This window comes from Aspergillus sclerotioniger (assembly GCF_003184525.1).
Source record: "Aspergillus sclerotioniger CBS 115572 chromosome Unknown BO94scaffold_1, whole genome shotgun sequence".
Lineage (NCBI taxonomy): Eukaryota > Fungi > Ascomycota > Eurotiomycetes > Eurotiales > Aspergillaceae > Aspergillus > Aspergillus sclerotioniger.
The window spans coordinates 1,502,209-1,519,822 of NW_020290991.1; the positions used below are offsets into that span (position 1 = coordinate 1,502,209).

The 17,614-nt window shown below is 50.2% G+C and overlaps 5 protein-coding genes across 5 annotated transcripts; 1 reads left to right on the top strand and 4 right to left on the bottom strand.

Moving 5' to 3' along the window:
* Positions 1-92: 92 nt before the first annotated feature.
* BO94DRAFT_17329 (uncharacterized protein) lies at positions 93-716 on the bottom strand. The gene has a single exon (XM_025605929.1). The coding sequence runs from the start codon at positions 621-623 to the stop codon at positions 108-110; it is 516 nt and encodes a 171-aa protein (XP_025473438.1). The 5' UTR covers positions 624-716; the 3' UTR covers positions 93-107.
* Positions 717-1,364: 648 nt separating this feature from the next.
* On the bottom strand, positions 1,365-2,801 carry BO94DRAFT_17334 (ZIP zinc/iron transport family). The gene has a single exon (XM_025605930.1). It carries the CDS (start codon positions 2,673-2,675, stop codon positions 1,623-1,625), a length of 1,053 nt encoding a protein of 350 aa, XP_025473439.1. The 5' UTR covers positions 2,676-2,801; the 3' UTR covers positions 1,365-1,622.
* Positions 2,802-7,251: 4,450 nt separating this feature from the next.
* On the bottom strand, positions 7,252-8,248 carry BO94DRAFT_562068 (NAD(P)-binding protein; the record flags this gene model as incomplete). The annotated part of the gene is made up of 3 exons (XM_025614266.1): positions 7,252-7,569; positions 7,596-7,701; positions 7,734-8,248. The coding sequence occupies 3 exons, from the start codon at positions 8,246-8,248 to the stop codon at positions 7,252-7,254; spliced, it is 939 nt and encodes a 312-aa protein (XP_025473440.1).
* A 980-nt stretch (positions 8,249-9,228) lies between these two features.
* On the bottom strand, positions 9,229-10,659 carry BO94DRAFT_453392 (putative oxalate/formate antiporter; the record flags this gene model as incomplete). Its single annotated transcript, XM_025607563.1, has 3 exons — positions 9,229-10,139; positions 10,187-10,303; positions 10,338-10,659. 3 exons carry the CDS (start codon positions 10,657-10,659, stop codon positions 9,229-9,231), a joined length of 1,350 nt encoding a protein of 449 aa, XP_025473441.1.
* Positions 10,660-12,724: 2,065 nt separating this feature from the next.
* On the top strand, positions 12,725-17,436 carry BO94DRAFT_619770 (uncharacterized protein; the record flags this gene model as incomplete). The annotated part of the gene is made up of 10 exons (XM_025616887.1): positions 12,725-12,782; positions 12,841-12,945; positions 12,997-13,029; positions 13,092-13,174; positions 13,223-13,399; positions 13,451-13,520; positions 13,571-13,824; positions 13,872-14,319; positions 14,369-15,714; positions 15,766-17,436. The coding sequence occupies 10 exons, from the start codon at positions 12,725-12,727 to the stop codon at positions 17,434-17,436; spliced, it is 4,245 nt and encodes a 1,414-aa protein (XP_025473442.1).
* Between the last annotated feature and the right edge of the window lie 178 nt (positions 17,437-17,614).

Below are 17,614 nucleotides of genomic sequence, written 5' to 3' on the forward strand. Positions count from 1 at the left end.
AAACAGAAAATACAGTGTGCATAATTTCGGGTTACATTACTCTCTAACATACAAAATCAAATAAAAGCAATTACCTCCCCCCACCTCTTCCTCCTAACAACCTCATTCTAAAATACTAGTGACATAGTAGACTCACGAGCTTGTTGACTCATACATCGCATCATTTCATCAACTACCCGACTATCATTTCGCACATGAAATACCTTCCTCGTTGGCTGCGCCAGACACCATGGAATCAGCCCCTGAATATCCCTATGATATTCAAAAAACTCAACATTGACACCGTGGAAATAAACACCCCAGCACCGCCCAGCTTCAGGGCTAGACTTCTCCAGAGCTAATCTCATCTGATCGAAAGAACCATCAACCGCCTTCCTTGCTTCAGCGACAATATGATCAACAAAGCTCCGACCACCAGGATATCGCCGCTTGACGCGAAACACCATAAACTCCCCGATCGTATCTTTTTTGGCCTCGGGGGCCACGATCCACCCGTCCGTGATGGGGAAATAGTAATTTAGGATGCCGTTGGTTAGAGCTTTGATTGCGTTTGTGCATGTGGGGTCATTTTCTACCGAGTCGATCAGGACTTCGAATGCGGGTAGGGAGAGATATGCTGCCATTGTCTAAGGAAGGGTTGGTTTTGTTTTGTGTTTAATCTGATGAAGTGGTTTGTTTTATGAGATGATTATGATAAGTGCTCGACTCTCTTTTGTACTCATAGATGTACTTATATAAGACGTCTCCTTCATAACAAAGGGTAGGATGTTTATAGTATGGATCCATTTCTGCTTACCCCGCTTACCATATTAGGAAAGGTATAAAATGAATCTTCACCGCTTAAGATAGATGTCTAAGGCATTATGTTTATACCTAAGGCGGGAAAGGTTGTGTGTGCCTTAGGCCACTAACTTTCTCTCTATGGACTTCTATCTTACCCCGTGTGAACCTGCGTAAGACCCTGCGTGAGGTTCTGTGAGATACTTTGTGAATGCTTCGAAGTTGTTTTTATAGCATAGCCTGTAGATAAAGATTTGGGTTTTGTATAGTAGGCTGTTTAATTAAGCGGTAGGGTAGATGGAGGTATGGTTGTAGCAGACACCGGTGTCATTTTGGGCTTCGACCAAGGGGTGGATTTTTATGGGTTGGTGAATCATTTCCTTTTCTTCTAGGTTTATGTGTTGGAGTTTAGGGTACGTTGAACTGTCATGTGTTCAGTGGATAGCTTATTCGTTAAGAGAAAAAGTATACGCGATCGCCCTGCTTAAGGTTCTTTGGATACTGTTGGGGTCGAGTAGTGAGATGGTCCTAAAAAGTATCGCGTCATGTTCCGTCGTACAGTATACATGTGCAGGGTTTAAAATCATTGGAATAGAAAGATGTTTTGTATAGCAATATTCAGCAATTTGTTCAGCTAATCTGTATTATGGTATGTGCGTAGATGAAAATGTGATCACAGAATGAGAAGGGTATTCGAACAGCAAAGCGATGTGTTATGAGCATAAAAAGCAAAGTCGGAAGCAATGGATATCTTGAGAACAGCAGGACCAGGTAGCACCGCAAGGAAGCCACAAGGGTAGACATCTATACACAGTACATGGTTTTGTAACGACACCACCAGCTTAGGCCCACTTGCCGAGAAGCGCCATGATACCGGCACCCCAGAGCATGGTGATGACCATAAAGGCCAGTCGCTTGTTGTCTTGGGTGCGGTGAGGGTCGAAGATAAAATCTCTGGCCAACAGCTCGACTAGACCAGTGTAGATCAGAATACCGGCGGAGACAGAGTCCAGGACACCGGAGACCACGTTGGCTGTGAACGAGCCAGAGTTGTACGTGGTTCTAACACCCAAACCAATAGCGACCGAGATGGGCGTGGTCAAGCCGTACAGCGCACAGAGGACCCAGGGCAGCCAGCTGCCCTTGCGGAAAGGGATGGCTGACATACGAGCTCCGATACCCAGACCCTCGAACGACTGGTGGAAGACAAGGACCGGGTAGAGTGTTGCGAACTCACTACCCGTAACTCCCAGGTTCAGACCGATGATGACGGAGTGGAAGATGACACCGAACTCGAGAATGAGGAAAGCGGTGATCTGCTGCCTGAAAGATCTCTCGATCAAGGTGTCACTCTGCGACAACTCCTCCACGTCCGTTTCGCCCTTCCGGGTATTTCCCGCCGACGACTTTTCCACTGTAGAGTTGTCGACTGCGCTCGTCATGATCGGTTCCGGGTCCTCCCTGCAGAGGCCATACTTGACTTCAACATAACGCTCGGCACCAAAGTCCAAAAGGAAGATGCACATGAGCGAGGTCAGGACGATCGCAGGGCACCAGGAGTAAATGGCCCAGTTCCCGGTCATGCCGACACATGTCTGCGGGCCGATCTCGGAATATGCGGGGTCCAGAAGGTGGATGAAGGCGGTTGCGATAATGACACCTGCACCGAAGTAACGAGCGAAGAGGTAGACGTAGAGTGGGATGTGAAGCCTGGGAATCCGCTTGGCGATGACTGGGAAGAAGGTCACTGCAGTTGAAACGACAAAGATGACGAAGATGGCCGAGATACGGGCGCCCAGGTGGCCGTTGTACTCATTTTCCGACTTGTTGAGATAGCAGATGATCTGAGTCGGGTCGGCTGTATCGAGGTCGACATCGTTAGGGTTGAACGACATTTTGAACTTGGGGCAAGAATTAGTCGGGAGAAAAGAGGAAGAAGTTAGAAGTGATGTAGATGGCTCTGATCAATTCCTTTGTTTGGCACATCGTTGCGTCAGGGTCTTATATAATTGAGGGGAAGGTCAGAGATTTTCCCAGTGAGGACCTTGAGAGCGCGCGCAGACGGCTTCCGACACTAAGCCATAGCTCGCCGCTGACTCGTTCTTTCACCAGGGATTCTTGGTTGCTTTTGCCAGTGATAGCCAATTGATGAATCCATGGCAATGCACCCTCCACGTCCTGCAACATCCCCCAGCGAAGTTATTTTGCGACCTGAGTGAAGAAAGCAGTGTTTCCCGTCGCCTCGGAAGAGAACCACGTACGAGCATCACCAAATTGCAGCACATCACACCATCATCGTCCCCAGGCTGGAAACCGCATCAGGAGAGGGAAACGAAGAGACAGGGACCTTGATGGAAAACAGTGGATACAGCATGTTGGTAATGATGAGGAGAGGATGGCAGTGGCAGTGGCAGACGTGGATAGCAGTGGGGAAGACAGGACCGGCTCGGCGGCGGAGGAGACGAAACGGAGTCTAGCCCCTCCACTAAGGTCCCTCGCCCACGCCGTTCACGCCACCGGTTGGCCCGATCCATTTCTCCCCCCTCTAGCCGCATGTTTGGTGTGCCTGTTTGCTGCCCATGCCCGGATTCCGCCGTGATAACGGATCCCATCCTTTCAGCTCCCTGTGACCAGCAGGTACTCAAGATTCTGTTCAGGATAACGTAAATTTAATTCTACGAGGACCTGGCAAGAGTACCCGATCTTGTCAATAATGGACGTTTTCCGGCGCTTGTCATGTACTAAGTAAGTAGCTTTACCGGCCAGGAACCGAAACACTTCGCGGATGCCCGTCAAGCGCGACAGACCAATAGATCGCTCGGAAATCTGTATTATCAGTCCTACTACCAATATCTAGTGGGCACCTGTTCTCCTCCTTGCTAGTTACTCTTCCTTGATAATATTGCCACCATTTTAGCCCCATGTCTCACAGCAAGGTTCGTTTCTTTCTTGACTAGCCCCTCTGGTACAGCAGCCAGGTAATTTGAACCAAGTGGTTCTTGCTCCACCACCATAGCTTACCATGTGCTCAACAGGTATCCATCGTCGCATATAACGTGACCAGGAGCTGCTATGAGAAACATGATGGACTGTGCAACATTTGACGTTGTCTGGTATAACCACGCAATATCATCATATCAGATCGAGCCAAATCTAGCCTAATCAAGTGCGCCACCGGCAGATGTATGCTGCAAAGAACCCACTGTCGCTAGACCCCTATTTCAATCTCACAGGAATACTAGCCTCCATGGAACCGTCAATGCCAGTCGCACTGTAGCTTTCCCTTAGGGAAAAGTGCTGACGCGGATGTGACCGACAGCGTGCAGTTCATCTCGTAAGCGATCGAGAGACTGCCTGCCAAGATTGCAATATAATGATCGGGAGATGGAAGTGGAACATCTGTTGGTTCGCGCTCCACATTGCGCTTATTTCTTGTCCTATGGGTAGCGGCGCCTCGAAGGGTTTCAATTGCTAGGCTCTTGGTTTGGAGAAAAAAATACGCGAAGCTGGAAAGGGTGGAGACAATGGCCATGAGATTCCTGAACTTTCATCTTATGAAGGTTAAAATAAGATTGACATCATGGCATGTGGAGTTCTATACAACGTTCCACTGCATGCATCCGACATGTGCATCTCCACCGTGCGTGTGGCTTTGGTTCTGTTCGGAAGATTCCTACGTATGCTGATTCCCTACAGATCGATGCATAGCCAAGCTTTCCTCCAAAAAGTCTTCTATTGAGCGTACAGCACCTTGATCATTACCGTAGGTGACGTGATAAAAAGACTAATAGACCCATAATCTCATTCACATTACAAATTACTCCCCCTTAACGGACCTTCCATCTCGATCAACCTTCCCAATATACCCTAGAACATTGTCTCCAGGCCCGAGATGCAACCTGAAATCGGTGGTGTTGGCATAGATGGCCGGGGCACGGTGGTAATTCGGCCGGGGAGCGAGGAATGGCAGCCCTTAGTGCTAATCACCATGTCAGATTGGCACGCTTCAGAGCAGCAAACGAGACTGGGATACGGGAGACTCACGCTGCAGGAGGAGCAAGAGCAGCTGGCGCAGTTGCCAGAGCAGCAGTTGCAGGAGCAGGGAGACATTTTGGCAGAGATTGGTTGAAACCGGTAAGAGGTACAAAAGTGGTTTGAGATTTGTAGACTTTGCTTTCGCTTGAGGAACTGGAGCTTGATGATGGTAGAAAAATCAGTAACCAGGAGGAAAGAAGCCCTATTTATGTCTTTTCTGAGCAACCAGTTTGATCAGTCGTCCCATTTTCTTGCGCTTTCCGCGCGTCCTGACCATCCCACAGCGCATCGAGCATGACGATGACCCCTCACTTAGCTCGGGTGGCTGTGGGGGGAGGCAGCTGGGCGGCGAGTTACAGAACGAGTAGTAATTCCATCTCGTAGCAGGTGTTAGTAGACCTTGACTAGGTATCGTTGCCTGACCTCGCTTCCCCACCACCGGCCAGACCGGAGCACGCTAAAGGCCAGGCGGCCGCCATCTGGAGCGGGTTCTCATCACGGGTCGACGAGTGCTGATCATCCTCCTTCATCCCCGTCATCTTGGGGACACCTTCCAGGGGGGCGAAAAGCAGCATTCATGACCAAAGGGAAGGGAAGGTCAAGAGAAATTATTTTGCGCGTGCTCAAGATGGGATCCTTAAAATATAAGAGGGGAATGAGCACCTTGAGAGCATGAGCACCTTGGTGGCACTCACATGTCCGGCCGTCACTCAAGGTCCTCAGACTGCTCGGCCACGCTGTTCCTACACCTCTGGCGGCCTGAGACGCCCCAGCGTCTACTCTCTAGTGACCAGAACCCTCGCCCTCGATCACTAGTGCAGGTAAGAGTTTTCGCTCTCGAGATTTGCATGAGCAGACCCCCAATCCGGATAACAGGGTACTCACAAACTCAACGCTACAGGTTCTGCCCGTACTGCTTACCCACCATTAGACCCTTGCGCACGTATCACAGTCGAGCTCAACACCAACAATGAATTCGTCGGCATGGGAGGTCAGGCAGCGGGTTGATATCTGCCCCCACCCATAGAATGAAGCCTATTGCAGCTTACGAGGCTGGTAGCACTGTTTGCGCTCGTTTCTTTTTCTCCCGGTCAGGAAGAGACACCCACTTGCGATGCTCCCGGTTTACTCCTATCCACCAATCGGGGCCACCGAAAACCTGGATACAAGCGGCATTACGTTTGTTATGGTAAAGATATTCGAGTCATACGGTTACGATGCTCCACCCACCGCCTGCGGGTGTCTCGTTTGTCCAGTTCGAGAGTTAAGTCCACGATATAGGACTGTCAGATGCTCTCCGGGATGTGTCATGGGCCGATGCACCTTTTCCTGACGCCAGGCTTCCAATACTCCATATTCGAGGGTGCGCCTGGGACGAACGGGTACTCCGGGTGTAACTTATCCAATGTGGCTGTCTGCATAGGCGGGCAGGTGAAACGAGGAAAATGGGCTGCATTTGCGCTTGCATTAGTCAACGATTCGGACGTGCAGTCCTGCGCCACTGGACTAGCGCGTGGACTCACATCCCGTGCAGCAGAGTGAACTGTGCCTCTCTGAATCGAGAAACTCCGGTCTAGAAGAGGAAACACCGTATGAAAACTACAAGCTCCGGAGGCCCTTCGACGGTTCCTATCACGCCTCTATTGATGTCTTCCCAGACTCAGGAAAGGACTGGGCCGGTGATCCTTCCTTCGAAGACAATTTTATGGAAACTTGCTACTGCAGTAAGTAAATTGCTTCGGCTACAGCGCGTTTCCGGAAATACCCGGCTACACTGCCTCTGCACTATGAAATTTGCCTCTGTCTACCTGGTGCATCACGCCCAGTCCTTCAAACAACACGAGTCAGTATACGACTGCCAGCTTATCGTCGGAAAAAAGCCTCATGGTGGGCATATGTGTCCATAATCAGCAAACGAGGAGCTGTTACTAATGCGTCCTACGGATTATTGCCTTATTATGCTTCCAAACAACAACATTCCAAGTAATGTGCGGAGCCGAGCAGCGCGACCAACTGTTATGCCTAAGGCAGCAAACAGAGAACTGGTATGGACTCCTGGGGAGTACCTCCGATCGTATATCATGTGTCGCTACTATCTATAACTTGACCAAACTTGGTATCTTTTGACCCACTGGCTTGGATATCTACAAACCGGAATAAGCAGAGAGTGACGAGTGTACTGATGAGCCCATTCTACCTCAATTGCGGTTTTCTGTGTCACATCCAAGATCTTTCCTGGTTCGAGTGCAAGGGCGGATAGTCTGTCTTGGGGTCGTCACCATCCTAATTCTGGACTAGTCATAAGAAGTATTGATCTGTTGACCAACCAAACTTGGAAGAACGCTTTTTGCTTCCTGATATGGCATTCTCTAGGTATATGTCCTTTATTATTTCCAAAAGACAAGAGCCCAATTTCTATCCAGTCTCACACAGCCCTCAGCTCCTGCTCACCCCTTCCAACTCCTCCATTCCAGCCCTCAAAATACCCTCCCAATCTTCACCTCTCAACCACTCCTCAAACGACCACTTTTGCCATCTCTCACTCAACTCTCCGGGCTCAATCCATCCCTTCACACCCCCCATATACCTCATCTCTTCAATGAAAGCCGGCGCATCCAAGACCTCCATCGGAACCCCCAGCTCTTTGTTCATCCACTCCGGCGTCACCTCTACCACCTCGGCCTCCCCCCCCGTCACCCTCGTCCAAACATTTACCATCTCTTTCACCTCCAACCACGCACAACACGCCAACAACTTCACCCCGGCCTTTCCTCCTCCACCAATGTCCTCACAAAACCCCCCGTCACCCTCCCCGCATCCACAACCGGCACCTTCACACCCCTCCCCAACGGAATCACAAACTTCAACTTCCCCTGAGCATCCACCCTCGGCATAAACAGCGGATTCGAGACATACACACCCAAATACACGAAGTCCGTTCCGCCAATCCGGGCAGTTTCCTCTCAATGAATTCTACAATCTCTGCCTTTGCGTCCCAATGATACGAGTGCGGATACTTTCCCCCCGAATGCTTCTTCATCGGCCCGAGAGCAGAATAAATGTATCGTTCCAGGGTTGGGATAGTGGATGCAGCAAGGGCCGCGTTTTTTCCTTGTTGGATTTCTTTGGCGTAGGCGGAGTGGCTGGCGTCCTTGGATGGGGAGGTTGCGCGATAAAGGCCCCAGAAATCAGTGTTTACGAAGATGGCGTGCGTGTTGGCGAAGGCAGTTTTGAGGGAGAAGAGGTCGTTCAGGTCCGCTTGGATGAGGGTCGCGCCGAGAGCGGAGAGAGCGGTTGCACGCGGAGAGGTGGTGGTACGGGTGATGCAGCGGACGCGCCAGTTGGAGAGAGAGAGGAATGTCCGCGCCACAGAGGAGCCTTGCGTGCCGGTGGCGCCGATTATGGTGATGGTCTTTTGTGAAGGGGTGGACATCGTGGTGGTGAGTATGGTACGGTAAGGAATTGGATGCGATTGCTGTTGGGATGGTAGAGAATTCGATGCCAGGTAGTACGGGAGGGCTTATATGCTTTACGGGGCCTGGTCTGGACTTTGGCTATTCCCCTTACTCTGACGTCGTGTGTTGTCAAACATACAGTTCTTTGTTCGATTTATGGCTTACCAATCATGCTCTCCTCGGACTTAACCCTAGTTCCCCAGTCGGCTGGAACCGATGAAGCGGTGAGCAGTGGTATCTCTTCGTAAGTGAAGCTGTGACCAATGGAGGCGTCATGCTAACAAAGAAAGCAAGATGAAGCAATGCGCCAGTTGCACAGGCCCTATCCTCTACGAACACGACGGCAATTGCCAAGCTTTGTCGGACTTTCGATCGTGCTATGCCAGCTCATCAACCAATCAAACAATATGAATATAGGGGGAAAGTTATCAGAATCCCGCTATGAGAAAAGGAGAAGCTGGTGGAATGCAGCCGAAACGATATAACTGATCGAGATATAGCTACACCTGTAGTGATTCTGGGCAAATAGTTTAGGATGCCACAAGGTAACGTCTCATATCATCCTAATGTAGACTATACCCACTTGGCTTGTGGGTACCTCTTGTCGTTTTTCGAGGACTTTTTGCCTCACAGGGCATTGATTATGTCCTGGTTGCATCTTTGTCGGGAAAGTTTGAGAGATGATTCTCGATTGTTTGCTTCGATGAAAAGGTGATCTCATGTGTAGTCATAACTTACCACAGAAATTTAGATAGCTGAGTGGACGTATCACGGGGAGTAGTCATTGAATTGTTAAGGCAGAAACCAACGTCACGAGACTGTGCTAGGGAGCGGTGGAATCCTCTCAACCTCACACCGGCAGCAAAAATTTCGGCATCGACAATCAAGACCCACAGTCGCCATCTCTGCCATCATGGGTAGCCTATATCAGGTGTCTATATTCCCTCTCTATTATCTTCTAAAATTTGACCCTCATCCCCCAACCCCCTGCAACTCCCCTCGCAACCACAAACGCAGCACACGCCGCAAGGTACAACACCCCTCCAAAGATGATCAACCCCCAGAACTCTCCCCCATTGCTCTCTTGAATCGCTCCTGCGATGGGAATAGCAGTCAGGGTTCCAAAGCTAACCAGCGTAAAGGTCGTCCCATTCCTCTTGCCGATATCCTCCGTCCGACACACCTGCGCGATACACACAGGCGTCAAGCTGATGGCCGCACCACTCCAGAAGCCGAACAGAACCGCATATGCGATGATGGCGGCATCACTTGTACCAGCCTTGTACCACAATGCAAGAGTCATAATGCCGCATACTAGCGCTGTCAATGCCATGACGTTGAACCGCCCAATTCGATCCGCGAGGAGTCCAGGGAATGCACGTCCTGGGATGGCTCCGACGTTGAGGAAGATACCTAGCTTGTATGAGAGGGACTCGCCGATGTTGGCATACAGTCCGTATGAGCAGATATAGGTGTATGGGACGAATACTGCGAATTCGACCAGCCAGACAGCGAGTGTGGTCAGTGCGTAGTTGGGCTCTCGGAGGGCGTGAAGGTCGATCGCCATGCCGCGCTTCGCGTCGGGTTTAAGACGTGTCTTCAATAAGAGGCACGCAAAGCCGCAAAGGACGAAACAGATAATTCCGATAATGCGCAGGGCCCAGGCAAATCCGAGTTTCGGGGCGATATAGAGTATGATTAGGGGGAAGAAAACGCCCCCGAGTCCGCCGGCCGTACAAGCGATTCCGGTGGCGAGGCCACGGCGGACATTGAACCAGTGACCAATAGCGGCGATAGCAGGTGTGAAGAGGCAGCAAGATGAGAGGCCGCCAAGCACACTGAATGAGAGCATGATTTGGTAGTATTCTTCTATACGTTAGTGGAATTCTTCGATAATGCTTGTGGATAAGGCTTACCTGTGCTTGCACTGAAACAGAAAACAGCGACCACCAAGCCGATAGATCCGGGAACTACCACTGGCAGCGGGCCACGGCTATCAAAAATCGGACCTATTGATACCAAAGTATAAGCTGCTGTCTATAAAAATATCGCGGATGGATGACATACCCACTTGGGCCCCCGCAAAATACAGGAAGAAGCTGAAGACGCCAAAGATCCACCCAACACTGGAATCGGAATAATTCGCGAGCTGGTGTGTCGAGGTCCACGCGTGAAGGACCGAAATGGTATTCAAAAGGCCCATGGATGGAACCATTGCACACCATGATCCCAGAACCACAAGCCAAGCGCGAAGGCCTCCCTCTGGGAATTTCTCGTCGAGGAAATCATCTTGCTCTTCTCTTTCTATTACTTGGGAGGCCGACTTCTCGAGAGTTGTTTGCGCCCCCCGGTCAAGGCTGGGGCGAGCATGAGGTTCAATATCCGCCATTCCCTGTGCGTGGATGGTATGTTCAGCGAGCTGCGTTACAGGCCACAAAGGGGTATAGGGAAAGCCTCTCTAGAGTACAGATTATATCGCAGGGGTATAAAGGGAAGCCAAGGGGGACATAGGAAAGTCCTACAGCCCAAACCGATTACCAAGCACTGCATATTGGGTATCTGAGGGTTTGGCGTGCTGCAGAAAAAAAAAGAGCACATCTCGGATAGTGGAGATCCGCAGTGGATCTCTGGCGCATGATTGGCTCACTCTGGGGCTCCCTTTCTCGGTAGTCGGCAAGTGCCGCAAGTCACTAATCGCCGGAGGGCGCTCCGAGACCCCAAGAATGGAGCAGTCGTACCACGTCGGTCCCCGCACCTCCGCGATCGCAGGCCTATAACTTGATGCCAGGAGGATCCCTGTCTCAACACTTCTGTTACTGGGCTAGAGTTAAGTGCGAATTCCGCCTTGTTACGTCTCACAAACTGACTTGCTCTCTGGTGCTGTAGATCGTTGAGTCATCCCATGCCGCCCTGCAGGGCAGCCTAATCATGCCAAAAGCCCTCATCGATGTTAGTCACGGATATGCAATTGCCTGCATCTATACCTGAGTCTTCGACTGAGGCATTTGTGTGCTTCTCATGCCAATATTTGGTGGGTTGTATGTCCCTGTGCTTCCAGATTAGCTATATCTAGATAAGCTGCAGAGAGAATCACTGTTCGGGCATAGACTTTGTCGGTGACGCAAGGTCTTCCAGATATTCGGGTTCTGACAGCTCAATTCCTTGGCTTCCACGCGGGAGAAGTTGGCTGGGAACCAGTCATCGGATTGAACAACTACCCATGGTAGTCGATGAGTCGACCACAATTACCATGGCATATGAAAGTAAAATCTACTTGCCGTTGGTACCATTCACGTCAATCACCTCTGGCGAAAGTGATACCAGACATCTCTACTCTCGTATTAAAGGCAAAATTGGCAACAGACATGCTTGTAAATCTTTCGCAAGATCTCCCGTGCCCAGCTGGTGATTGTCCCAGCGGTAACCCATTTGGAGGGAAAAGCTTTCGCGTGCCAAGGGGTACGAACTTTCCTCCTGGTGGCTGACACGTAGCAGGTAAAGCCTGAATCAGGAGTCCAACTTTGCATTCAGATTAAGTTTCCCGATCTGGTTGGCGGACTTTTCTTGTGCCAACATGGAACAAACAGATGGGTCACCGCATGTCTCTTGCGATGACAACTACCTGCAGTACTTACATTTTTAGAGAACGATGCTGCACACCAGTCTAGAGCTTTCATCAACAGTGGCTATTATTGTCACATGATGCATGAGCATGTGTTAAACTCGGAATAATATTCAGCTTTGTGGCAATACGTCACTATTCAGCAATGGAGTAGTTTCTGTTTTGGAGAAATAGACGTCAGTGTGTCAGACGACTGGCCCAGGCACCCCATGAAAAGGCTCCACAAGACGACGATCTAGGCCCAGGCGCGATCTAATCAAATTTTCTTGGTCAAGGTCCAATGAAGTGTGACCAGACAGCCTGCTATAAGGCACATTATGCCTTTAGAATCACCGAAAAATATCCTTCGGATAGTTATATTCTTGCTATATGAGGTTGAAGTTTAGGTCTATCCGATTGGGTTGATGCCCATCCTGTATCTGGCACGTGGGATCTCTCCCATCCACTCATCGTTTGTGACTTTAATTCTCGCTGATGATGTAACCAGGCGTACCCATGGTCTCTGGTCTCTGGTCTCTTCGGTCGGTAGACTCTTTCCTCATTTTATTCACATGCTCTACGAGTGCCAGGTTCCTGAGAAGCATAAAGTTCTGGGACGAAATCGTCGCTTTGAGTTTAAGTAAAGTACAAGCAGTATGCGGTTGGTGGGCAGCACCCATGTCTCTGCTGGGTTTATAAAAGCGCGCCTACCGTCGGGGAAACGATAGGTCGAAGATATTTCAGCATGTTTGGTTAAGTGGAATTAGCATTCACGATTTTGTATACCTGGCTTTCGTTTCATCTCTCTACCACACGCTTTTCTTCAGAGGCATAAGTGAATGCCCGAGCAACCATGGCCCAAACACAAACGATGCTTTACAGTCAGGCACTCGAACAACATCAAATATCCAGTGAGCTTTGTCCTCTCTTTGAGTACCGATCGTCTAAGCGCATCTTCTGAAAGCTTAGATCGAGACCACAGAGCCCATACCGCTTTGTCTCCCGGTCCGGACGAGGTGTTGGTCAACCTGAAATTCTCTGGCCTCTGTCACTCTTCCCTTCATTCATGGAAAGGTGGGCCTCATCCAGGCTGAGCACACGTACACCCGATTTTAACTAGCATAGGGAACTCGTCTACTAGGAAACGACATCGCGTTGGTATATAGGCCTGCAATCCGTTGAGATTATACCCCTGGTATGCTGACTTCGAACAACGAAAGATGGCCACGAGGGCACAGGAGTTGTTACAGCCATCGGAAACGACGTCAATGATATTAAGAAGGGTGATCATGTTGGGGTTCAGGTAATTCAGCCATTCTCCCTCTATAAATATCTCTTTTAAGACTCTCAGTGGATCAACAAAACCTGCGGAATTTGTGACGCAGATAAACGGTTGGACTTTGCCTCATGCCCACACGCTCGGATGACCGGGTACTCAGTTGATGGAACATTTGGTGAATACTGTATCACTCAAGCCTGTCATGCTGTGCGCATCCCGAAACAGTTTCCTCTTGATACTGTAGCCCCGGTAAGTGAAGGCATGCTTGTCGAATATGTGGAGCCTCGCTGATTAAGTCAGATTATTTGCGCTGGAACTACATGCTTCAGGGCTGTGCAGGAAAGTGATGCAAAGACGGATGATATCGTGGGTAAGTTCATCAAAGCCAAGATAATATGGATCGCTTTAACCCGGCGCAAGCTATCGTCGGACCCCCGGGTGGGCTAGGATCTTTGACATGCCAATATGCCAAAGCCCGTGGCTGTCGAGTCCTGGCCATATCTAGCGGAGAGAATAGTGAGCTCCTATACAAGCAGAAGATTGGCGTCGATTTCTACCTGGATTACCGAAGCTCGAAGGATGTCGCCGTTGAAGTCCAAAGGATTACCGGTTGTGGTACTGATGCCGTCATTTTGATCGAGGGAACCGAAACGCTTCTCAAAGGAGCACTTCAGGTTGGTTACCTATGGATTTTCAGTGAAAGGGTATCTGACAAAATCAGTATGTGCGACCAAGAGGAACGATTGTTGTTATGGGTTTGCCTCCAGGCGCCCCAGTCGGTGTGGATGTTTCAAATCTGATGTCGAGGATGGCGCAAATAAAAGCGTCTCCTTGTGGGGAAACTCGGGAACAAATAGAAGAGGCCATGCGTATTTTTGTGAATAAGAGGTTCTACCAGCCATGCCATGTCCTGGGTCTTGATCAGCTTCCTCAATTCCTCAAAGCCGTGCGGAGGGATAACCCTAAGGAGATATCCCCTGAGGCAGCCTTATCCTATGGGGATCAATTGCTCGGTGAGGCGGTCATCAAAATTCCAAATTCCGTGCATCAAAGGCCAGTCAATCCACCAAATCCTCAACCAACCTTCTACCAAAATAACTACAACATTGGTACATTCCTGGCCTACCGGTTGGAGGAGTTGGGCATCCGCGAGTACTTCGTTGTACCAGGTAGATATTCGACTCCGCATCTTCTAATATGGTTCACTAATAGCCCCAGGGGATTCCAATCTTTCTCTTTTGGATGGCCTTCTGAAGAATCCCAATCTTCGCATGGTGGGATGTTGCAACGAGCTAAACACCGGCTATGCCGCAGACGGATACGCTCGCCTTTCACCAACCCGTATTGCAGCTGTCGTGGTGCCCTACATTGTAGGCAGTTTGTCCGTTCTCAATGCCGTGTCAGGCGCCTGTTCGCAAAATATCAAATTGATTGTCCTCGCCGGTTGCCCAGGGACTAGTATGCTAGATAGCGGCAGCTTTTTGCATCACGCGCCTACTACGAGGAACAAAGACCAAGGCCTCGACGCATTCCGGGGGGTTACAGCTGCATCTGTCCGCTTGGACTCCGCAGAGACTGCTGTGGATTTGTTGGATGACACTATAGGCAAATGCCTTGACTCGTCCTTGCCAGTCTATATTGAGGTTCCCAATAACCTTGTTTCTGCTGCATGTGCTCACCCGTCACCACTAAGCAGGAAGGTTGCCGCGAGGGGTGACCCATACATACTAAATGAGGCTGTGAACACAATTACGGACATTTGGAACTCGTCTCGCAATCCCGTTCTTATACTTGGAAGCCTTGCACGTCGGTCTCTCCATCATGATCATGTCGAGCTTCTAGCAGATAAGCTAGGGTGTGCGGTTCTTTGTCAACCGGACGGACGTTGCATCAACGAGTCCCATCCACAGTACTGTGGTCAGTTCTGGTCTGGAATGACCAACCCGGAAGGCGAGCATTTCGTCATGAACTCAGACCTTTGGCTAGTTATTGGCGGCAACTGGTCCGACCTTCATGCCTTTAGGGTGGACATTCACCAGGAAAAACACCGCATTATCAGCGTCGATAAAGATTGGGTTAGACTCCCCGAAGGAAAGCGCATTGAGCCAGTGAAAATCCATACATTGGTAGCGCATTTGATCGAGTCCGACATGGATTCCAAGAGCGAATCTGTTCCTCGACCGAAGCCGCTGCTCGGTTGTTTGCCTCCTGACGGGCCAGAGACACCAGAGGCACCCGTGACTTTGAAGAGCACCATGAGCGGTATTCAGGAGCTTATCAAGGAGCATGATACCTTGTTCTGCGACGCGGGAGAATCCTGGTTTGTTGCCAATCACATTTTACTCCCTCCTGGAGCAGACTGTCAAATGCAATTTCCGTATTGCGCAATTGGATGGGCTTTGCCGGCTGGTTTTGGATCTCAGCTTGGTCGCACGCGTGGTCGATCTATAATCCTCATCGGCGATGGAGGGTTTCAGATGACAGCACAAGAGCTCAGTACCATGATTCGTCAGAAGGTCAATCCAGTCATTTTTGTGTTTAATAATCTGGGGTACAAGATTGAGGTAGGTATGTCTTGAAGACATTTCCAGAACCCTTGCTTACAACAGACTTAGACTGCCGTACATGAAGGACCGTACAACTACATTGCCAACTGGGATTATGCTAAATTGGCTAGTGTCTTTTCTGCAAAGCCTCATTCCTTGTCTCATAATCCCTATGCTAGAAAGGAAGAGGAAGACCTGGAGGGCAATCCAGCAATGTTCTCTGTGCAAGTCAAGACGCAGGGAGATCTCAAGTCAGCCCTGAACAGGGTTGATGAAGAGCCTGACAAGCTTGCCTTTCTTGAAATTTGCACACAGCCTGATGACAGGACTGAGGAGCTTCAACTCCTTGGAAGCATGATTGCAAAGAATTCTACGGAAGAGCAAACACAATCAAAAAGTCCTGACACAAAACCAGTCAAGGAAGTCAAGGCTGACCCGAGCAATGGCCTAACCCATGGCGCTGAAAATGGAACCACAGACGTCTCCGACGAAAGCATCCCGAAAGGTCCTAAGAGGCCCCTTATCCCTTCATCGAATGGGTGCGACGGAGACAAGGATGGGAAGGACCTTCTCGCTTCACGCATTAAGATCACCCTCTCATCGGACCCCAAGCCACTGCCAGCTCCAGATGCCCCTGGTGTTACGTCTTTCAAAACCTGTACGGACCATATGATACAAGCACGGTGGACTGCAGAGAAAGGCTGGGGAAGCCCAGGTCTCGTCCCCTACGGCCCTCTTTCTATACCGCCCATTGCAAACACACTCCACTACTCTACGCAATGCTTCGAAGGCCTGAAGATCTACCGGGGCTTTGACGGAAAACTGCGACTTTTCCGACCAGATCTCAACTGCGAACGCATGTTATCTTCTGCTAAGCGTATCGGCTTGCCGCAATTCGATTCTAACGAGCTACTCCACTTGATCCGCGCAATCTGTGCCGTTGAAGCTCCAAAATGGCTATCGAAAGACCGAAGAGGTCAGTGCATGTACATCCGACCAACGTTACTCGGCACGAGCGAGGGCTTGGGCATAAACACCCCACAGGAAGCTCTTCTATACATCGTCCTATCATATGCGCTCAGCACATCTGCCAAACCATCCCGTAAACCAAAGAATCTGCGCCTCTGGTCCAGCACCGAGGATATGGTCCGGGCCTGGCCTGGAGGGACCGGCCATGTGAAGGTTGGCTCCAACTACGGCCCATCTCTGCAAGCGCAGAACAAAGCCCAGAAGCTGGGCTACGACCAAGTCTTGTGGCTCTTTGGTCCCGATTGCCAGGTCACAGAGGCAGGGGCTGCCAATTTCTTCGTCATCTGGGAGACCATGGATGGAGGACTACAGATGGTCACTGCGCCTCTCGAGGATCAAATGGTTCTTCCTGGTGTGACACGCCGCAGTATCTTGGAGCTGGCTCGGGAGAGGCTCTCCAATGGTCCGCTTCAGGTAAATATGCCAGACGAGTCGAGCCAGGTTGTGGAGCCTCTGGAGGTGCTGGAGGAATGGTTCACTATTCATGATATCGTTGATGCAGCTAATCAGGGAAGACTCCGTGGGGCGTTCTCTGCAGGGACTGCGTGTTTCATTGCCCCGGTCTCTTGCATTACTTATGGTACACATGAGGTGGATGTTCCGGTTGATGCGGTGCCGTATGCATTTGTGCTGCAGAAGTGGCTGTCGGATATAATGTATGGGGAGAAGCAGAGTCCGTGGGCGGAGGTGGTGGAGGAGTATGTTGCTTGATTCGTGGTGGAGCAGTGGTCGATGGGATGGGATCTATTGTCTTAGGAGAACAGTCAGTCTTTCATGTATCTGCTTCATGCGGTACTTGGGCTCTGTGATTAATCGTCTAGATATAGATATCTCATAGATATTACTCTGCAATGGACTTATCTTGACTATCGCAGCACGCTGAGGAACA

Coding starts and splice junctions, on each gene's coding strand:
- BO94DRAFT_17329 (XM_025605929.1), bottom strand. CDS start 623: ATGGCAGCATATCTCTCCCTACCCGCATTCGAAGTCCTGATCGACTCG.
- BO94DRAFT_17334 (XM_025605930.1), bottom strand. CDS start 2,675: ATGTCGTTCAACCCTAACGATGTCGACCTCGATACAGCCGACCCGACT.